The sequence below is a fragment of the Anabrus simplex genome, chromosome 7 (assembly GCF_040414725.1).
Source record: "Anabrus simplex isolate iqAnaSimp1 chromosome 7, ASM4041472v1, whole genome shotgun sequence".
In the NCBI taxonomy this organism is placed as follows: Eukaryota; Metazoa; Arthropoda; class Insecta; order Orthoptera; family Tettigoniidae; genus Anabrus; species Anabrus simplex.
The window spans coordinates 173,783,438-173,801,329 of NC_090271.1; the positions used below are offsets into that span (position 1 = coordinate 173,783,438).

A 17,892-nucleotide genomic window follows, 5' to 3' on the forward strand; every position below is an offset into this window, starting at 1 on the left:
ATCTCTCATATGTACGAGCTACTCAACTCGTATGGTCAGTACAGAATGAAATTAATACGTATTATATTGAAATGTCACCGCACCAAAGAATATCACATGTGTACTTAGTCATGAGCCTAGTTAAACCGTATGTTAAAGAACTCTCTTGTATTCGCTACATACCATTTACCAATGTCAGACAAAAACTGTCACGATTCACAATTCTACCATAATACATGTCAATCTTACCTTAAAATGGGTCATCTGCGCGATGTTCACTCTTTTGACATACTCTTTCCACATGACACAGAAACTCACCTCATGTTAATCTAACACAACGTTTCCTCGGCGAATAGCAATTCTTTCTCATACCGCAGAACATAAACAAACATCTTCATTTCAAATATTCCTTAATATACTCCGAGAAATAACCATATTTTAACACCATTCCAATATACATTATCATTCCATTGGCATACTTATTGCCGTACGCATATCGCCGATTACTCTTAAAGCTATATGCCAAACATTTTAGAATTGCCTTATTATAAACTAAAAGTGATCACCGACATAATGGACCAACACAAAATTCTTATCATGGGATTACAGGAAATTAGAAACACTGACCAGGATGCCTTGGAATCTCAAGGGTACAGACTTTATAAAGGTATACCCGGGAAGAGAGTGATGAAGAATGTCCCACAATTTGGAACAGGATTTTTGGTCAGCCTTAAAATAATAAACTCAGTTCAAGAATTCAGATCACAGTCTCCACGACTCTCAACGCTCACCTTAAAGGCATCTAATAAAATCTATACTATAATAAATGCCCATGCTCCCACTAATGATAAAAACAACTCCTCAAAAGACCAGGAGGAAACAGGAGAATTTTGGGACCTATTGGACCAGACCATAGATAACATCCCCAAACACCATATAAAATTATTAATAGGCGACTTCAACGCTCAACTAGGCAGAGAAAGAAAATACCGTGACATCATCGGAAAATGGCCAGCACACAAGAAAACAAATAAAAATGGAGAGAGACTAGTTGACCTGTGTAGAAACCATAATTTAATCTCAAAATCTACATGTTTTAAGAGGAAACCTCAAAAACTCAAAACATGGAAACACCCTGACTACACTAAAGGAGAATGGCAACTGGACCACGTCTGCATGGACAAATACCACCACAAAGAGATCTATAACGTCAAAGTCCTCCGAGGAATAGACACAGGTTCAGATCACTACGTAGTTAAAATTAAAATTAAACTCACTCCCCAGAGGAGACAACAAAAGCAAGCCCTTAAAACTAAAAGAAAAATAGATCCTACCCAGCTAATCAACAACAAAAATTACCAGAAAGCAACTGAAAAAATAAAAATCACAGACAAACTTGAAGACTTAGTACACAACCTTAAACAAATTGCAGAAGACCTAGCTCCAATTAAACCACGTAAAAAACACCAATGGTGGAACAGTGAATGTGATGAAACAGTGGAGAAAAGACATCAGGCATGGCTATTACATCAGTCCCAAAAGACAGAAATATCCTATCAAAAGCTAGTAAAACAGAGAAAAGAAACTACCCAAGTCTTAAGAAGAATAAAAAGACAACATCATAAGGACACCCTGCAGTTAATTGAAGAACAGTTCAGTAAAACTTAATCAAGGGACTACTACAAAACCTTCAGAAAGCAGCTCCAAAAATATGAACCCCCGACCCTACTGATGAAGGATGAAGATGGTAAGCTGGCCCATAACAATAAAGACAATGCAGAAATTCTGGCTAAACATTTCAACAAGCTTTTAAATTGTGAGGAACCTACAGAACTCCTTCATTTGGACACCAACACCCCGATAAAAACATCACCAGAAAACATCAATCCCCCCACAATAAAGGAAGTCTACCAAGCTCTAAATAAATTAAAAAACTACAAAGCGCCAGGAGAAGATCAGACCTTTGCGGAAATCTGGAAATATGCAGGAACCTCAGCAAAAGTTGCCCTCCATCAACAACTTGTCTCTATCTGGATTAAAGAAGAACTACCAGAACACTGGACAACAGCCCTCATTCATCCTCTGCACAAAAAAGGGGACAAAACCGACCCTAATAACTACAGGGGAATCTCTCTCCTAGACATAACATACAAAATATTTTCAATAATCATCCTTAATAGGATAAGTTTACAACTTGAGAAAGAACTAGGAGAATATCAAGGAGGTTTCAGATCCTGGAGGAGCTGTCCTGATCAGATCATGAGTCTTAAGTTGATAATGGACTATAACAGGAGAAGAAACAGAGATATGGTGATAACATTTGTAGATTTCAAGAAAGCTTATGATTGCATCCATAGAGAATCTCTGTTTAAAATTTTTAGACACCTTGGACTACACCCCAAATCAATAAACATGATAAAATTGACTCTCACCAATACCAAGTCAAAAGTGAAGTTTAGGGGGGAAACATCAGAGACATTTGAAATTAAAACTGGACTACGGCAGGGAGATGGGCTCTCACCACTATTATTTAACTGTGCTCTAGAAATGGTAATGAGGGAATGGTTTAGAAAATGTCCCCCCAAAATAAAGATTGGCCGAAAAATCAAAACAAATTGCCTGGGTTTTGCTGACGATTTAGCATTACTAGCAGTGGACATAAAAGAAGCAAAAACCCAGATATCAGAACTTCAAAACATTGCAAATAAAATTGGCCTCAAAATATCATTTGAAAAAACAGAAATTATGCCCCAAAAACCAACACAGCTAAAAGAAGTCACCATAAATGGTAATAAAATCAAAATAGTAACTCAGTTTAAATATCTTGGAGAAGTAATAACACATAACTTAAATGAAAAAATCTCAATCCAAGTAAGAACAAATAGATTAGCTAAAGCACAAAAATTAACATGGGATATCTACAAAAAGAAATGTCTATCAATAAATACAAAAATAAAACACTACAACACAGTTATAAAACCGGAAGCTACATATGCAGCAGAAACACTCTTTTACCTGAATAAACAATCAAAGACTGACAGACTTCAGAAAATTGAAAGGAGGATTGGAAGAACCTGTATCAACAAAAAATATCAGAAAGATGGACAGTGGCGGTTAATACCTAACAAAGTCGTGTACAAAGAGCTAGAACCCATTACAGATACTATGCGTAAGAGGAGACTGGGATTCTTTGGACATATCATGAGGATGCAGGACTCGAGACTTCTGAAACAACTAGTACAACACAATCTCGTCTCAAAAAATACCACAACAGGATGTAAATGGATCAGAGAAGTAAGAGAGGATCTGAAGGAAATAGGCCTTACAACAGAAGACAGCAAAAATAAGATAAAATTGAATACAAAACTCAAGAATACAAACCTCCGCTTTACCCTTACACAAAACAAACCAACAACACGCACATTTTCAACTGAGGAAAGGGCACGAAGATCGGAGCGTCTGAAGAAGTACTGGGAGGACCGCAAAGCCCGAACAATCCCTTCAAAGAGACCTGAACGACGGACTGACTAAAGTGATCCTATGTGGTCATAAAAGAAGAAGAAGAAGAAGAAACGCATTTTAATAACCTCTTATCTTTTAACAGCAGTTGGAGTTCAATGCCCTCTTTCTATAAAGAAAAGAATACGTAACTTAACTATATTCATCTATGTCGCGCAGGTAAATTTATGACGTAATCATTGTACAAGTAATACGAGATTAATCGTAGTTTCACTAGTTGTATAGACTCATTGCTATTAGATCTTCACAAGTAACACTTCTTTCATTTACTCATGCTAGTTTCTACTGTATGTATGCAAGTGCGGTAGCATGTATATGATATAATAGAATTCTAATTCTACACTGCCATCTTATCTTATAGCCTTAAATATCTCACACTTCACTTTATGATTCACATACGTTCTTAATTAATTCATAAATATCACCAATCACATGCCGAAGTTAGAGTGAGGGTGTAGATTGCAAGAAACTACTCTACTAAAAAAATGTAAAGACTTAGCTCGTCAGATGTTATGTTTGGTCTGGTTGTCACTCCATTCCTTGGTTGTGGTTAGACCCTGTTAGGATCTGGATCTCCGGTTGGACAACGTCTTCCCGGTCATCGACTGGTCATATGGCTGGCTGGTCCATTCCTCATCGGCTGGTCATCTGGCTGGCCGGTCCATTCCTCATCGGCTGGTCATCTGGCTGGCCGGTGCCTATCCTCATCGACTGGTCATCTGGCTGGCCGGTTCATTCCTCATCGGCTGGTCATCTGGCTGGCCGGTGCCTATCCCCAGTTCAGTCCATCATGTAGATTTAGCAAGCAGTCATCATTCCAAATCTGCAGACAGCGTAGAAAATTCCTTTTGCGGAGCAATCAGTCATGATATATTCCATTGTTCTACTGCTTATTCTTAATGACGAAATTTTCTTCAGTTGGGATAAGTTATCCGTATATATATATAAAGTTTATTACAACAGGGGTAACTTTCTTCCCATACGAAATTATCGGTCCTCCGATATAGTGAATCCTTCTTCACCAATCGCAGAGTGGTTGCTCACCGGATCCAAGTCAGATGTATCTCACCGCGATTTACTTATTTTTATAATATCTCGTCTCTTTTATAATGTACGCCGGTGAATTATTTTGTCAGATTTGATCGTCGATCGTAAAATAGTCAATATCTTCTTCAGAAGTTTAGGATAATCTTCCGATGTAAAGCTTAGCTTGTACTTGCGTCTTTCTTCTGCCGTTGAAAATTTTAGAGTATATTTTTTAACAATTAGTCCGCTGCTATATTTTTTTTATAAAACACTCCAACTGAGCCTCTACTGTCCTGCGGTATCTTCCAAATCAGTCCGTTCCGTGACGTGCATGGTCTCCTATATACCGTATTAATGAGAAGTTCATTGCCTTAATAGATCGCATGGGCCATACCTTCCTATGCCGCCATTTTGTAAATGGTCTACGAGATGCGAACGGGCACAACAGTATGTCTACTACTGAGAGTCAGAGAGAGGTCCTATAATCCAATTAACCAAGCATTGATGTAAGCCGGAAGTCTGCATGTCGATCTTTGTAATTCTTAGGAATAAGGTGTCCCAGTTATAAATTCCTATAAATTGAACCTTAAATTGTGCATTACTCATTGACGACTCATTTGTTCGTCTATACTGGACACCACGTTACTGAGATAGCAGCTTACAAATGTTGGTTTTGTACTGTACCCTCTTCCGTTGTTATCCTGGAATTTTCTACCCAGTACTCTCACTCGGCACATGTCTTTGTTATCGCAGAAGGCAGTCGTTACCAATTATTAAGGACATTCAAAAGTGTCTGCAGTCATCGTACGCAGAAGTAGCTGCGGCAGCTAGAGATAGGTCGAACAAAGTGATCCGTTCAAATCCTGACTTTGAATTCGTCAAGCTTGTATAAGACGCATTGTGGTGAGAATGTAAAGGCATACAATTTGACCTCACTTTGTCCGAATTGTTGTCATTTAATTATGCACCTGTCACTTGTTGTGACGTAGAAAGATCATTTTCTGTGCTTACAAATGTGCTGACATAAACAGATGAGCTTAAATTAAGACAGTTGGGAGAAATTACGGTAGTTTTACAATGTTTCAAAAGTAACTGAATTTTTATAGTGCATATTTCCCAGTTTTTGTGTGCATGTTTTGCCATATGATAGTGCATGGAAAAACCGGGCTCTACTGATTGATTATATTAGACATGTTTGCAAAATTACAAACATTTGATAGAAGGCAGTTTGGGTTTAGGAATGGTTGTTCCAGTGAAGTTCAACTTGTAGGATTCCAGCAAGATATAGCAGATAGTTTAGATTCAGGAGGTCAAATGGAGTGTATCACTATTGACCTATCCAAGGCTTTTGATAGGAGCTTACTGACAAAACATGAGGGTAATTGGAGTAGACAAAACAGTGGTTGGCTACATTTCTAGAAAATAGAACTGAGGGATTTAGAGTAGGTGAAGCATTATCTGATCCTGTAAGGATTGGGGGGGGGCTACTGCAGGGCAGTATTATTGGACCTTCATGTTTTCTTGTATATATAAATGATATAATGGAGTTCGAGGGATGTTCCACCATTCAACACATTGTAAAATTTATTAAATTTATTGGGCGAAGACCGGTTTTGACTCCCTTGGAGTCATCATAATTTCTTATTGAATATTAAAATCAAGGGGAATCTGATAACAATCATCATTAGGGTTGCCTACATACAACTCGATTGGTTGACATGTTGACTTCTAATATGGCAGAATAGTGTGGTAGATTTAAATCTACAAAATAGTGCCTCCCCTTTAATAGAACAATTAATTTTTTTCATGACCATACTTATTTTATTGATAATTACTATTCTAGTAGCTTATATTATAGGAAGTTTATTATTCAATAAATTCACACATCGTTATTTACTTGAAGGACAAACGATCGAAGTAATTTGAACAATTCTCCCCACAATTACACTTATTTTCATCGCTTTACCATCTCTCCGACTTCTTTATCTTCTTGATGAATCAGTGGACCCTCTTATCACAGTAAAAAACTGTTGGACACCAATGATATTGAAGCTATGAATATACAGACTTTACCACTCCTTATGAATTTCACTCATATATACTTCCTTATAGCGAAATACCTGTAGACGGTTTTCGGTTATTGGATGTAGATAATCGAACTGTTCTTCCTATAAATACAGCTATTCGGATATTAGTCACCGCTGCTGATGTCCGCCATTCTTGGACAGTCCCAGCCTTAGGGATAAAGGATGATGCTACTCCAGGTCGATTAAATCAAACAAGTTTTTTTATAAACCAACCTGGATTATTTTATGCTCAATGTTCAGAAATCTGTGGAGTCAAAACCACAGATTCATACCTATTGTAAACGAAAGAATTAACATTAACTCATTTATTAAATGAATAACATAATAAACTCATCATCAGTATGTCATGCTAAAATAATTAAAAAACTTTAATAGTTCTTTATTCCTCGGATAAATTGGTTAATTTTATTTTTTATATTTTCAACCACCCTTATCTTATTGACATGTCAACCAATCGAGTTGTATGTAGGCAACCCTAATGATGATTGTTATCAGATTCCCCTTGATTTTAATATACAACAAGAACTTATGATGACTCCAAGGGAGTCGAAACCAGTCTTCGCCCAATAAATTTAATGAATTTTACAATGTGTTGAATGGTGGAACATCCCTCAAACTCTTATTATATTAGTGATACGCCAACACGGAGATGAAAATCATAACCTACGATATTAATTATGTGCGAATGATGTTATACTGTATAGAGTTCTAAATGTGTTGCAAGATTGTGAGTGACTGCAGAGGGACTTAAACAATGTAGTGAGATGGACAGCAGATAATGATATGAATGTAAATGGGATGAAGAGTCAAGTTGTAAGTTTCACCAAGAGGAAAATCCTCTCTGTTTCAGTTATTGTGTTGATAGGGTGATAGTATCTCATGGGGAACAATGTAAGTACCTACTGTCGGCGCAGAATGTATGTGCAGCCGAGTTTTAACGGTAATAAAATTTGAACCAGTCCATCAATCTAAAATATAATCACACCATCGTAAAGCTTGTTTTGTTTTGCGTTCTTCAGTGGTATATGCATATTTTTATTATGTTTCTTGTGAACATTATATTAGGCGGAATGCAAAAAGTACCTATTTTCTTGCCCATTTTTTGTAAACAACAACTTTGTAGTACCATTACATAAAAATGCACTTTTATGAAATTTAGGTGGATTATGGAATGCACTATTATAAATATATTTATGAAGTTGAATTACTTTACATGCTTTGGAAAAAAGTTATTGTTTTTGTAAAAGGCTGTCCATTTGATACTGGGTGGTCTTCTGAAATCGAGATTTAACCAGAAAGGTCTGAAGATTTTTGTTTCAAATCGTTGTTTACCAAAAATGTACAACGATTACTGTATTTTATACCGAATTTTATTTGATAGCGAGTGATAAGGCGCTCCGGCGTGAAATCAGCTTGCTTTCGCCAGGGGTAGTACAACCAACAGATAAGGCGAGTTAGCACAAGCCTGAATGTATTCACCTATATTCTGGCGCTTATGTGTTACATGGCTTTGGACCTCCAAAGATAATTTAACATTTTTTAAAAAAAATTTATTGATTTTTTTTTTCTTTTCGTAATTTGTAGGTTTAGAATATGTAAAGTGTATATACAGTACTGTATAATGATTACTGTTGTGTGTGCCCTTCGCATCGCAAGCTCCGCAACCCGCCGCAGCACCGAAGTTTCTAGCAGCTACGAGGTGTCCCCACTGCGCCTGGCACGCTCATCGATGACGTCAGCCAGCAATATATAAGGAGCTTCGTTCCGAGCCTCTCCAGGACTACCCCAATGTTCGACGACCAGACCACACCGCAAGTCAGACACAGAGGCATTCCTCTTAAAAACGTGTTTTGACCAGGTGGACAAATTGCTGGCTGTGAGGTTTCACCTCTGAACATTGCCTCATTATCCTGATCCCCGTAGCCACGTCGAGCCCCGAGTAAAACATTCTGCTACTCCCTTTAGTCCTCGCCAGTGCTCCGACGTCTACCTTAGCATTCTGCTATTTGAATAAATTAATGCAAGTTCCTCACAAGTATAAACCTAGTACCAGCATTCTGCCTCTCTCTACAAGTTATGCTTGTAATTTCACAGAAGATAGTTTTCGACTATCAGGACAATTTATTAGTGAAACAGACTCATTATCCTGATCCCCGTAGCCACGTCGAGCCCCGAGTAAAACATTCTGCTACTCCCTTTAGTCCTCGCCAGTGCTCCGACGTCTACCTTAGCATTCTGCTATTTGAATAAATTAATGCAAGTTCCTCACAAGTATAAACCTAGTACCAGCATTCTGCCTCTCTCTACAAGTTATGCTTGTAATTTCACAGAAGATAGTTTTCGACTATCAGGACAATTTATTAGTGAAACAGACTATCTCCTCAGGATAGAATTCTCGTATTGTATAATTGTACATATGCAACAGACATTCAATTTAAGATTTAATTTCAACATTAACTGCGTGCATTCAAACAAGTTTCAAGAAGAATTCAGTTTTATTTCTTATATATATTGTATCATATCATTGAAACAATAAACTTTATGTTGTGTCACTGTATACCAAGTTCCTTGTATACAACAGTTACTATTTACAATGTAAGCATCTGTTTGCATATGTTATTTATTCATCTACATCTGATATATCATCACTGAAGTGGAAATTATCATCATCATCACTTTCAAAATCCGAGTCCTCAAGATCAATAATTAGAGGCGGTGTCATTAATGTATTTTCTTAGAGATGTTCTCCAATAATAATTGTCAATTTTCTGTATGTGCATTACACACTTTTCCCAAAGTTCAGGTGTCACGGAATGTAAATGGTTTCCTCACAGATCTCTGATTACATTTTCACAGTTCCCTTTTTCTTGTGCATTTGCCATATTAACACTTGCTATTTTATTTTTCACGTAAGTCCAAATGACTTCTATGGCATTTAACTCACAGTGCGCAACAGGCAATCACACCAATTCAACATCTTGGCGCAATTCTTTCATAATTTGGTCAAGTCTCTTTGCAGAATTCCAAAATAAGGCTTAGAGTTGTTAATATATTGAAGTTTAATGTTCCTTTTCTCTATCAAGGAAATAATATTAGTCTTCATCCAAGCCATCGTTGGTTTCTTTCCCTGGGTCAAGCATCGTATGGTAAGGTGCCTGATCAATCACAATAGCTGACTTCGGTGGGAGTTTCATTAAAATCTTCGAAACCATTCCTCAAAATGCCGAGAATTCTTCTCCTCGTGATAGTCTCCAGTCCCTTCCTTTCCTACAAAGCAGAGTTCCGCCTCTTCCAAAAAGCCGACTTCATTACCTATATGTAGTATAATTACACGTTTTCCGGCACCGGATGGGGCTCAAAAGCCCCTCTCCATCCAAAAACCTCCTGTAAATGACCATTATAGTAGTCTAAGTTTGAGGATTTACAATTCAATGCTCCTATAACGATTTCTTGCCAGGCATATTTAACCATGTGATTTTGACCGCACCAAGTCTCATCTTTGTAATACGCTTTATGCCCACTTTCTCTGTCGTCGTATTTTTCTTAAAAATGCATGCCGTGAAGCAGCAACAGTCACTGATTCCATAAGGACAGGCTTTTTGTTTAATTTTTTAAACCTAAAACCCATGCCTTTAATCAGTTGACGAAGCTTTGTACACAACGTAATTGGGAAGACCAGCATGTTTTTTTGAAGTTATCCTTCAATTTTTTAATAGTCGGAAACAGTTTCGCCAGAATGAATTCGTGAAGAGACCTGCAAATCACTCCAATAGTGAACTGATCCACTTGAATACTCGGCCGTCCGCTCAACATTCTCTTCCTCTTAGACGGCGTTGATAAATCCGCACACAAATTTTTCTCATTTTCCACTTTAATTTCTGCACTGATTGGAGCAAAATACCAAAACAATCTGCCACTGGTTGGCACACAGTATATCGGTTTTCATGAAGCTTCTAGAGTGAAAAAGCAAATTGCACTTACAATCATATGTATTTCACCTTCCGTGAAACATGACCTCAGAGGCATTTTTAACTCCCGTCTTAACTGAGCAATACAGTCAGTGATCTTGAAAGCCCAGACGAATGCAAATAACTACACCACAAATAAGTCTGGAAATGTCATGATTCACCTGCTTGTCATGTATCGTGAAAGGGAGCTTATCAACAGGGTTTGCCCGCTTACTGGACAACCCTTTACTCAAGCTGCTTTACACACCTGAGTGCATATCGCTCGCTCCCTTTAAAATAAAAATTTGTATAAAATATAGAAATTATTGTAAGTTTTCGGTATACAATGATTTGAAACAAAAAACTTCCGAACTTTCTGATGAACTCAATCTCGATTTCGGAAGACTGCCCAGTATCAAACCGACAGCCTTTTACAAAATCAATAACAACTTATTTGCCAAAGTGTGTAAAGTAATTAAACATCTGAAATATATATTTATAATAGTGCATTCCATAATCCACCTAAATTTCATGAAAATCAGATAGTGCTTTTTCATGTAATGGTACTACAAATTTATGCTTACAAAAAACAGGCAAGAAAATAGGTAGTTTTTGCATTCTGGCTAATATAACATTCACAAGAAACATAATTTTTTTTTTTGCAAATACCACCAAAGAACGCAGAGTAAAACAAGCCTTACAATGGCGTGATGATTTTTAGAATGGTAGATTGGATTAAATTTTATTAGCGTTTAAACTTGACCGCACATACTTTCTGTGCCGGCAGTAGGTGTTAATACAAGGAATGAACTTCATTGGGGCAGTTAAGAAAGGTTACAGATATCTTCACGTGGTTATGAGAGTATTTAGGGGTTGTAATAAGGAGGTAAAGCAGAGGGCGTATAAGTCTGCGGTAAGACCGCAGTTAGAGCATGACTCCAGTGTATGGGACCCTCGCCAAGACTACTTGATACGAGAACTAGGAAAAATTCTAAGGAAAGCAGCTCAGTTTGTTTTGGATGATTTAAGACAAAGTAGTGTTACTAAAATGTTGCAAACTTTGGGCTGGGAATACTTGGGAGAAAGGAGATGAGATGCTCAACTATGCGGTAGGTATGTAATACCAAATTAGTTGGTCCGTTATTGGACATTATAAATTTTTCCATCTAACTCATTCCTGATTGCCAGCGTTTCGCCCCAGTGTGCTAAGTTAGTCAGTTGGTATATAGCACACCTACCAAGACGCATGGCTAGTGCATACCGTGGAGGCCACTGCATAGGCTACTTGGAGCCACCGGCAGTGCCAGTGCACTATGAGAGACTTCGTCTATTTACCAAAAAATTGATGCCTGCTTGGCCATCAGATGATGTTGATTCCCATGGGGAACCTGAAATATTTGTCCTGAATGAGTTTACCAATATAAATGGTCCATTATTGGACATTATAAATTTTCCAGCTAACTCATGCCTCCACGGTATGCACTAGCCAGCGTCTTGGTGGATGTGCTAGGTACCAACTGATGAGCCTAGCCTAGCACACGGGAGCGAAACGCTGGCAACCAGGAATGAGTTAGCTGGAAAATTTATAATGCCTAATAACGGGCCATTTATATTGGTATTATAAATTTACTCATTTGGAACGGCCTAAGTTAACTGCAGTTAGGAAAAAAACAAAGACAGTCTTTCTCAGAATTCTGTAGCGAAGCACGGGTACATCAGCTTTTTTTTTTTTTTCCTACTGGCTTTACTTGCAAGTGACTAATCTCATGTTTTAATCCGTATTGAAAACTGTTGATATACAATAATAAAGTTTTATTATGAATCCACCTGTTCAATACATTATAATGTTGTTACATTTAAAATAACTTCATTAGTTAAAAAGTTATATATGGGACATGTTTCGCTCCCTTATAGAGCATCATCAGCCAAATCTGAATCTCAAATAATTGTTATTTACGTAAATGAAGACTTAAGAACTATTAGAACATTTTTGACAAACTTAAAACTTATTCTACTAGAAAATCATAAAATATAAAATCTTTGTATACATGGCTTAATTACATGTGCTTAATAGGAAGATACATTAAAATTATGGAAGAGAGAGTACTAAAATATAAAATAAATAATATATATATCATGTCCAAAATCCTAGAAAGACGTGAAGCTCCTAAGTCACGTCTTTCTAGGATTTTGGACATGATATATATATTAATTATTTTATATTTTAGTACTCTCTCTTCCATAATTTTAATGTATCTTCCTATTAAGCACATGTAATTAAGCCATGTACTGTATACAAAGATTTTATATTTTATGATTTTCTAATAGAATAAGTTTTAAGTTTGTCAAAAATGTTCTAATAGTTCTTAAGTCTTTATTTACGTAAATAACAATTATTTGAGATTCAGATTTGGCTGATGATGCTCTATAAGGGAGCGAAACATGTCCCATATATAACTTTTTAACTAATGAAGTTATTTTAAATGTAACAACATTATAATGTATTGAACAGGTGGATTCATAATGAAACTTTATTATTGTATACTGGCTTTACGTCGCACCGACACACTTATGGGGGCGATGGGACAGGAAAGAGCTAGGACTGGAAAGGAAGCGGCCGTGGCCTTAATTAAGGTACAGCCCCAGCATTTGCCTGGTGTCAAAATGGGAAACCACGGACAACCATCTTCAAGGCTGCCGACAGTGGGGTTCGAACCTACTATCTCCTGAATACTGGCTGCACTGGTACATCAGCTAGTCAGATGGTAAAGATGTTGATTCCCATAGGGTACCTGAAATATTTATTCCGAATGAGTAAATTTATAATAACAATATAGTTGGTCTGTTATTGGACATTATAAATTTTCCAGCTAACTCATTCCTGGTTGCCAGCATTTCGCCCCTGTGCTAAGTTGGGCTCATCAGTTGGTACCTAGCACACCTACCAACACGCATGGCTAGTGCATACCGTGGAGGGCACTGCGTAGACTACTTGGAGCCATCGGCACCACGGTATGCACTAGCCATGCGTCTTGGTAGGTGTGCTATTTACCAACTGATGAGCTCAACTTAACACACTGGGGCGAAATGCTGACAACCAGGAATGAATTAGCTAACATTTATAATGTCCAATAACAGACTACCTATTTTGTTATTAGAAATTTACTCATTCGGAACAAATATTTCAAGTTCCCTATGGGAATCAACATCTTTATCATATATGGTATGTTTCGAGCTGTCAGTGGTGAGTTGGCATGGAATGACATAAGTAGAAGAATAAGCTTGAGTGGAGCTTTTAAAAGTAGGAAAGATCATAATATGAAGATTAAAGTTGGAATTCAAGGGGACGGATTAGGGCAAATATTCATTTATAGGGCGAGGAGTAAGGGATTAGAATAAATCAAGGAAAATGTTCAATAAATTTCCAAGTTTGTTGAAAATATTTAAGAAAAAGCTAGGTAAGATAAATGTAAATATTTGGTAAATAATTGATTAGGAATCTGTCGCCTGGGTGACCGCCCTAAATGCAGTCATTGATGATTGATTGAATGTTTAAAGACATTCCATTTTCTTGAAGTATTTATAAGATTTTTAAAAATCATCCTTCTGAACTTGCAGCATCCATAACTGTAATGCTATATGCAGAATATAGTGTAGTTTCATTTAAAAAAAATAAAGAAATAAGGTATGGTACCATTATCTCCACAGGTATTGATACTCTGGAAACTGCAAGTTCAATTATGAGCCCCTTAGTAATACTACTGAAAGTGAAAACAGATTTTCAATATCTTTAGCAGTTTATGGGTTATTAACTGACTCACCCTGTAGCCTATGTGTAGAGCACTGTACCATATTTACCTTCATAGAGTTTTTCTTTAATTTTCAGGTTCTTAAACTCGATAACAACCAATTCAAATCGCTTGCTGGAATGCCAAGCCTACCAATGCTGACAGTCTTCTCTATAAAGCATAATCACATCAAGAATCCTGATGACTTAAAATATCTTCAGCAGTGCATTAGCTTGATTTCCATTGACTTGAGGGGAAATCCTATTGAAAGTGAACCTGAATTGAATGACTATGCCAGAACTCTGCTACCTTCATTAACCATTATAAATGATGGAACATTATGAAATAATGTAATATGTACTTAATAAATTCTTTCATCATGTAGCTTACCAAGATGCTCTAAGGGTTCCACGCTGCATTTAGTTTTGAATTTTCAAGAAGAATTTTACATGCAGTTTATTTTTGCATCAGAGTTATTTCACTGTCTCTTAAAACATCACTGTATTCATTAAACTATTTGAACAAAAGAATTAAATGCATCCTACTCATTTTCATCTGCTCATTACAGTTTCACGGTATATGGTATGTACTTCAGACTACAGTAACCTAATAATAAATTATAAGATCTTACTTTTAATTACATTTATTTTGCATTTTGCAAATATTTAACTGAAGTCTGTGTATTTCAATTACAGCTATTTTCAGCTGTGCCAATAGATACTTGTCAGTCAAACAGAATCTGCATTGTAACACGATGGGGGTAGGAAATAAAAGCACACTGGCAGCATTTAATACTATGACTAAGATTTATTGTAATTACTAATTGCTTATACACTACACAGACACACTAATTCACAGTTTGCACGCTCTCTCTCACACTAACTCAGTCACACCAGTCAATCCTTTGTCGACAAAGCGCTCCTGAAGAAAGTCTACAATCTTCTCAGAGGCCAATGATTACTCCTATGTCCAAATCTGACAAGGTGGTTTACTGCCACTTGAAAAGGTGTACAGCTAGACAGACTAATTAATGTATTGTAAGGTGTCACCTCTGGACTTCATCACTTTGCTACACTTCACTTCAGGGTTTCAACCCCATCTTCTCTGTGTGCACCTGTACTTGCAAAGGCAGGGTTGGATACTTTCTGTTTGGTCTCCACCTGCTCCGAGCTCTTCCCTTGCTATCATGTATCCACATACACTAATGTTGCTTAGCTAGGCACCTGTTGAGGCTAGTCCACTGCGGCTGGGCTGGCTTGACATACACTATTATTATTTATTTATTTATTTTTATTTTTTACAATTTTGCTTTACGTTGCATCGACACAGATATGTCTTATGGCGATGATGGGATAGGAATTGGAAGGAAGCGGTCGTGGTTTTAATGAAGGTACAGCCCCAGCACTTGCCTGGTGTAAAAATGGAAAACCACAGAAAACCATCTCTTCAGGGCTGTCGACAGTGGGGTTCAAACCTGCTATCTCCCAGATGCAAGCTCACAGCTGTGCACCCCTAACCGCACGGCCAACTCGGTACTTGACATAAATGCGGACGGATTATGTCATAGTCAAGCGAAAGTGCAAACACACTTGGCAGGAAAATGGAGCAGTAACGTTTGATTGTGACTAAGAAGCTCCCCTCGCACTATTCAGCAAAATGTTAATTGAGGTACAGTATTCTTTTAAAAACACACTATAATCGCAAGAAAGAACTATATTTTCAAGATATTCCCGTTTGACTTATAATGTAATCGATATAAACATACATAGTTTTATTTTCTTATATTTACACATTCAAAGAAAACTAACACATTACAATGGGTTTTTTTTTTTTTTTTTTTCTATTGGCTTTACGTCGCACCGACACAGATAGGTCTTACGGCGACGATGGGACAGGAAAGTGCTAGGACTGGGAAGGAAGTGGCTGTAGCCTTAATTAAGGTACAGCCCCAGCATTTGCCTGGTGTGAAAATGGGAAACCATCTTCAGGGCTGCTGACAGTGGGGTTCGAACCCACTATCTCCTGAATACAGGATACTGGCCGCACTTAAGCTATCGAGCTCGGTTTACAATTTTTGTGTTACAATTTACAAAGATATGGGATTTAAGGCTGCAAGGTACGATTACAACTTCTTGGATGGGAATGACAGAATTTCCATTAAGAAAAGTAAAATATCTGTTATTCATTCAGCAAAACGTAATATATTTACATAATACAACAAGTTTAATACTTGATTTTTTTTGCACAGTGTTGTAGTATTATATGACTTTCCCTCTTCACTGAATTTCTGAAAATAGTAGGTATTTAAAACTTACCAGGCATGCGATGATAATAGCTAGCATCAATATGGAGAGCAAGTTTCACCACAAGTAAAGACATGCATATTTACTATCCTTTATTAAAGTACAACAGTGTAAATGCATCTGTCAAATAGATATACAGTATGCCTCAAATAAATAACCTAACTGATGTCGTTCCCGGTAAGCAAAATTGGATTTTTGGTGAGTTAATCAGATAATTTAAACTCAAGCAACCACAAACCCTACGGCACAAGAGCACTGAAGGTAAATAGCCTACCAAGCGACTGCTGCTCAGCCCAAAATCCTGCAGATTATGAGGTGTCATTTGGTCAGCATGATAAATCCTCTCAGCTATTATTATTGGCTTTCTAGACTCTTATCCACCTTAACTCTATATTATATTATATTATATTATATTATATTATATTATATTATATTATATTATATTATATTATATTTCTAAACACCTCTTAAAGTATAATAGTGAAAATTATAATTAATTGCATACAGTACTAAAATATTTGAAGTTGTAACTTTTCGTTGTATCCGGTCAAAATACATAAACTGTATTAAACAGAAATAGCTTATTTCTTACAATGTAAATTGAAAATGACATGAATTCCTGTCCACTGGAAATAAAACACAATAAGCACTTTTAAAAATATAATACTTAAATGAACCTTTACTGTCCTACACTTTTATCTGCACTCCTTGCCACCAACCCTCTCTTACTGTAGTCACCACATTTCGTCTTTCAGTTCAAAATTGAAGGTATCTTTTGTTTCTGCACAGTAAGATGCTGAATATTGGGAGTACATATTTTTAGAAATGAAACAAATGAAACAGTTTAAGTGCTCATCCAACAAGAGTGACCTGTGTCTGTTTTTACATATTTTCAGGGCAGAGAAAATCTGTTCGCACAAATACATGGAACCAATATGCTCATTATCCTAGTTGCTCGCTAATGTAGACATAGAAATCAATCTTGCTGAACAAATAAATAAAAATCAACTACGTCCTTACGTCACCATAATCTTTCAATATGTTAGTGCGACGTTAAACCACTAGGGGAAAATAACAAAGCTCATTGAGCTCTGACTTGTAGCGGCTTTATCCATGTATGACATGTTCAGTGTCTTTCCTTGGTAATCCCTCTATGTTAACTGGGCTTACTCAAGCACAGTTGGTCTGTGGCAAGGTCAGGTAAAAAACAGTAAACCACACACACATAAAAACTGGTTTGGTT

At 36.9% G+C, this 17,892-nt stretch overlaps 1 protein-coding gene across 1 annotated transcript in view; it reads left to right on the forward strand.

Moving 5' to 3' along the window:
• RabGGTa (Rab geranylgeranyltransferase subunit alpha) overlaps positions 1 to 17,301 on the forward strand; it is a 155,518-nt gene extending 138,217 nt beyond the window's left edge. Inside the window, exon 10 of the mRNA XM_067151459.2 lies at positions 14,445 to 17,301. Within this exon, the coding sequence (XP_067007560.1) occupies positions 14,445 to 14,690 (246 nt within the window). The 3' untranslated portion in view covers positions 14,691 to 17,301. The remainder of the gene's footprint in view (positions 1 to 14,444) is intronic.
• The last annotated feature ends 591 nt before the right edge of the window (positions 17,302 to 17,892 follow it).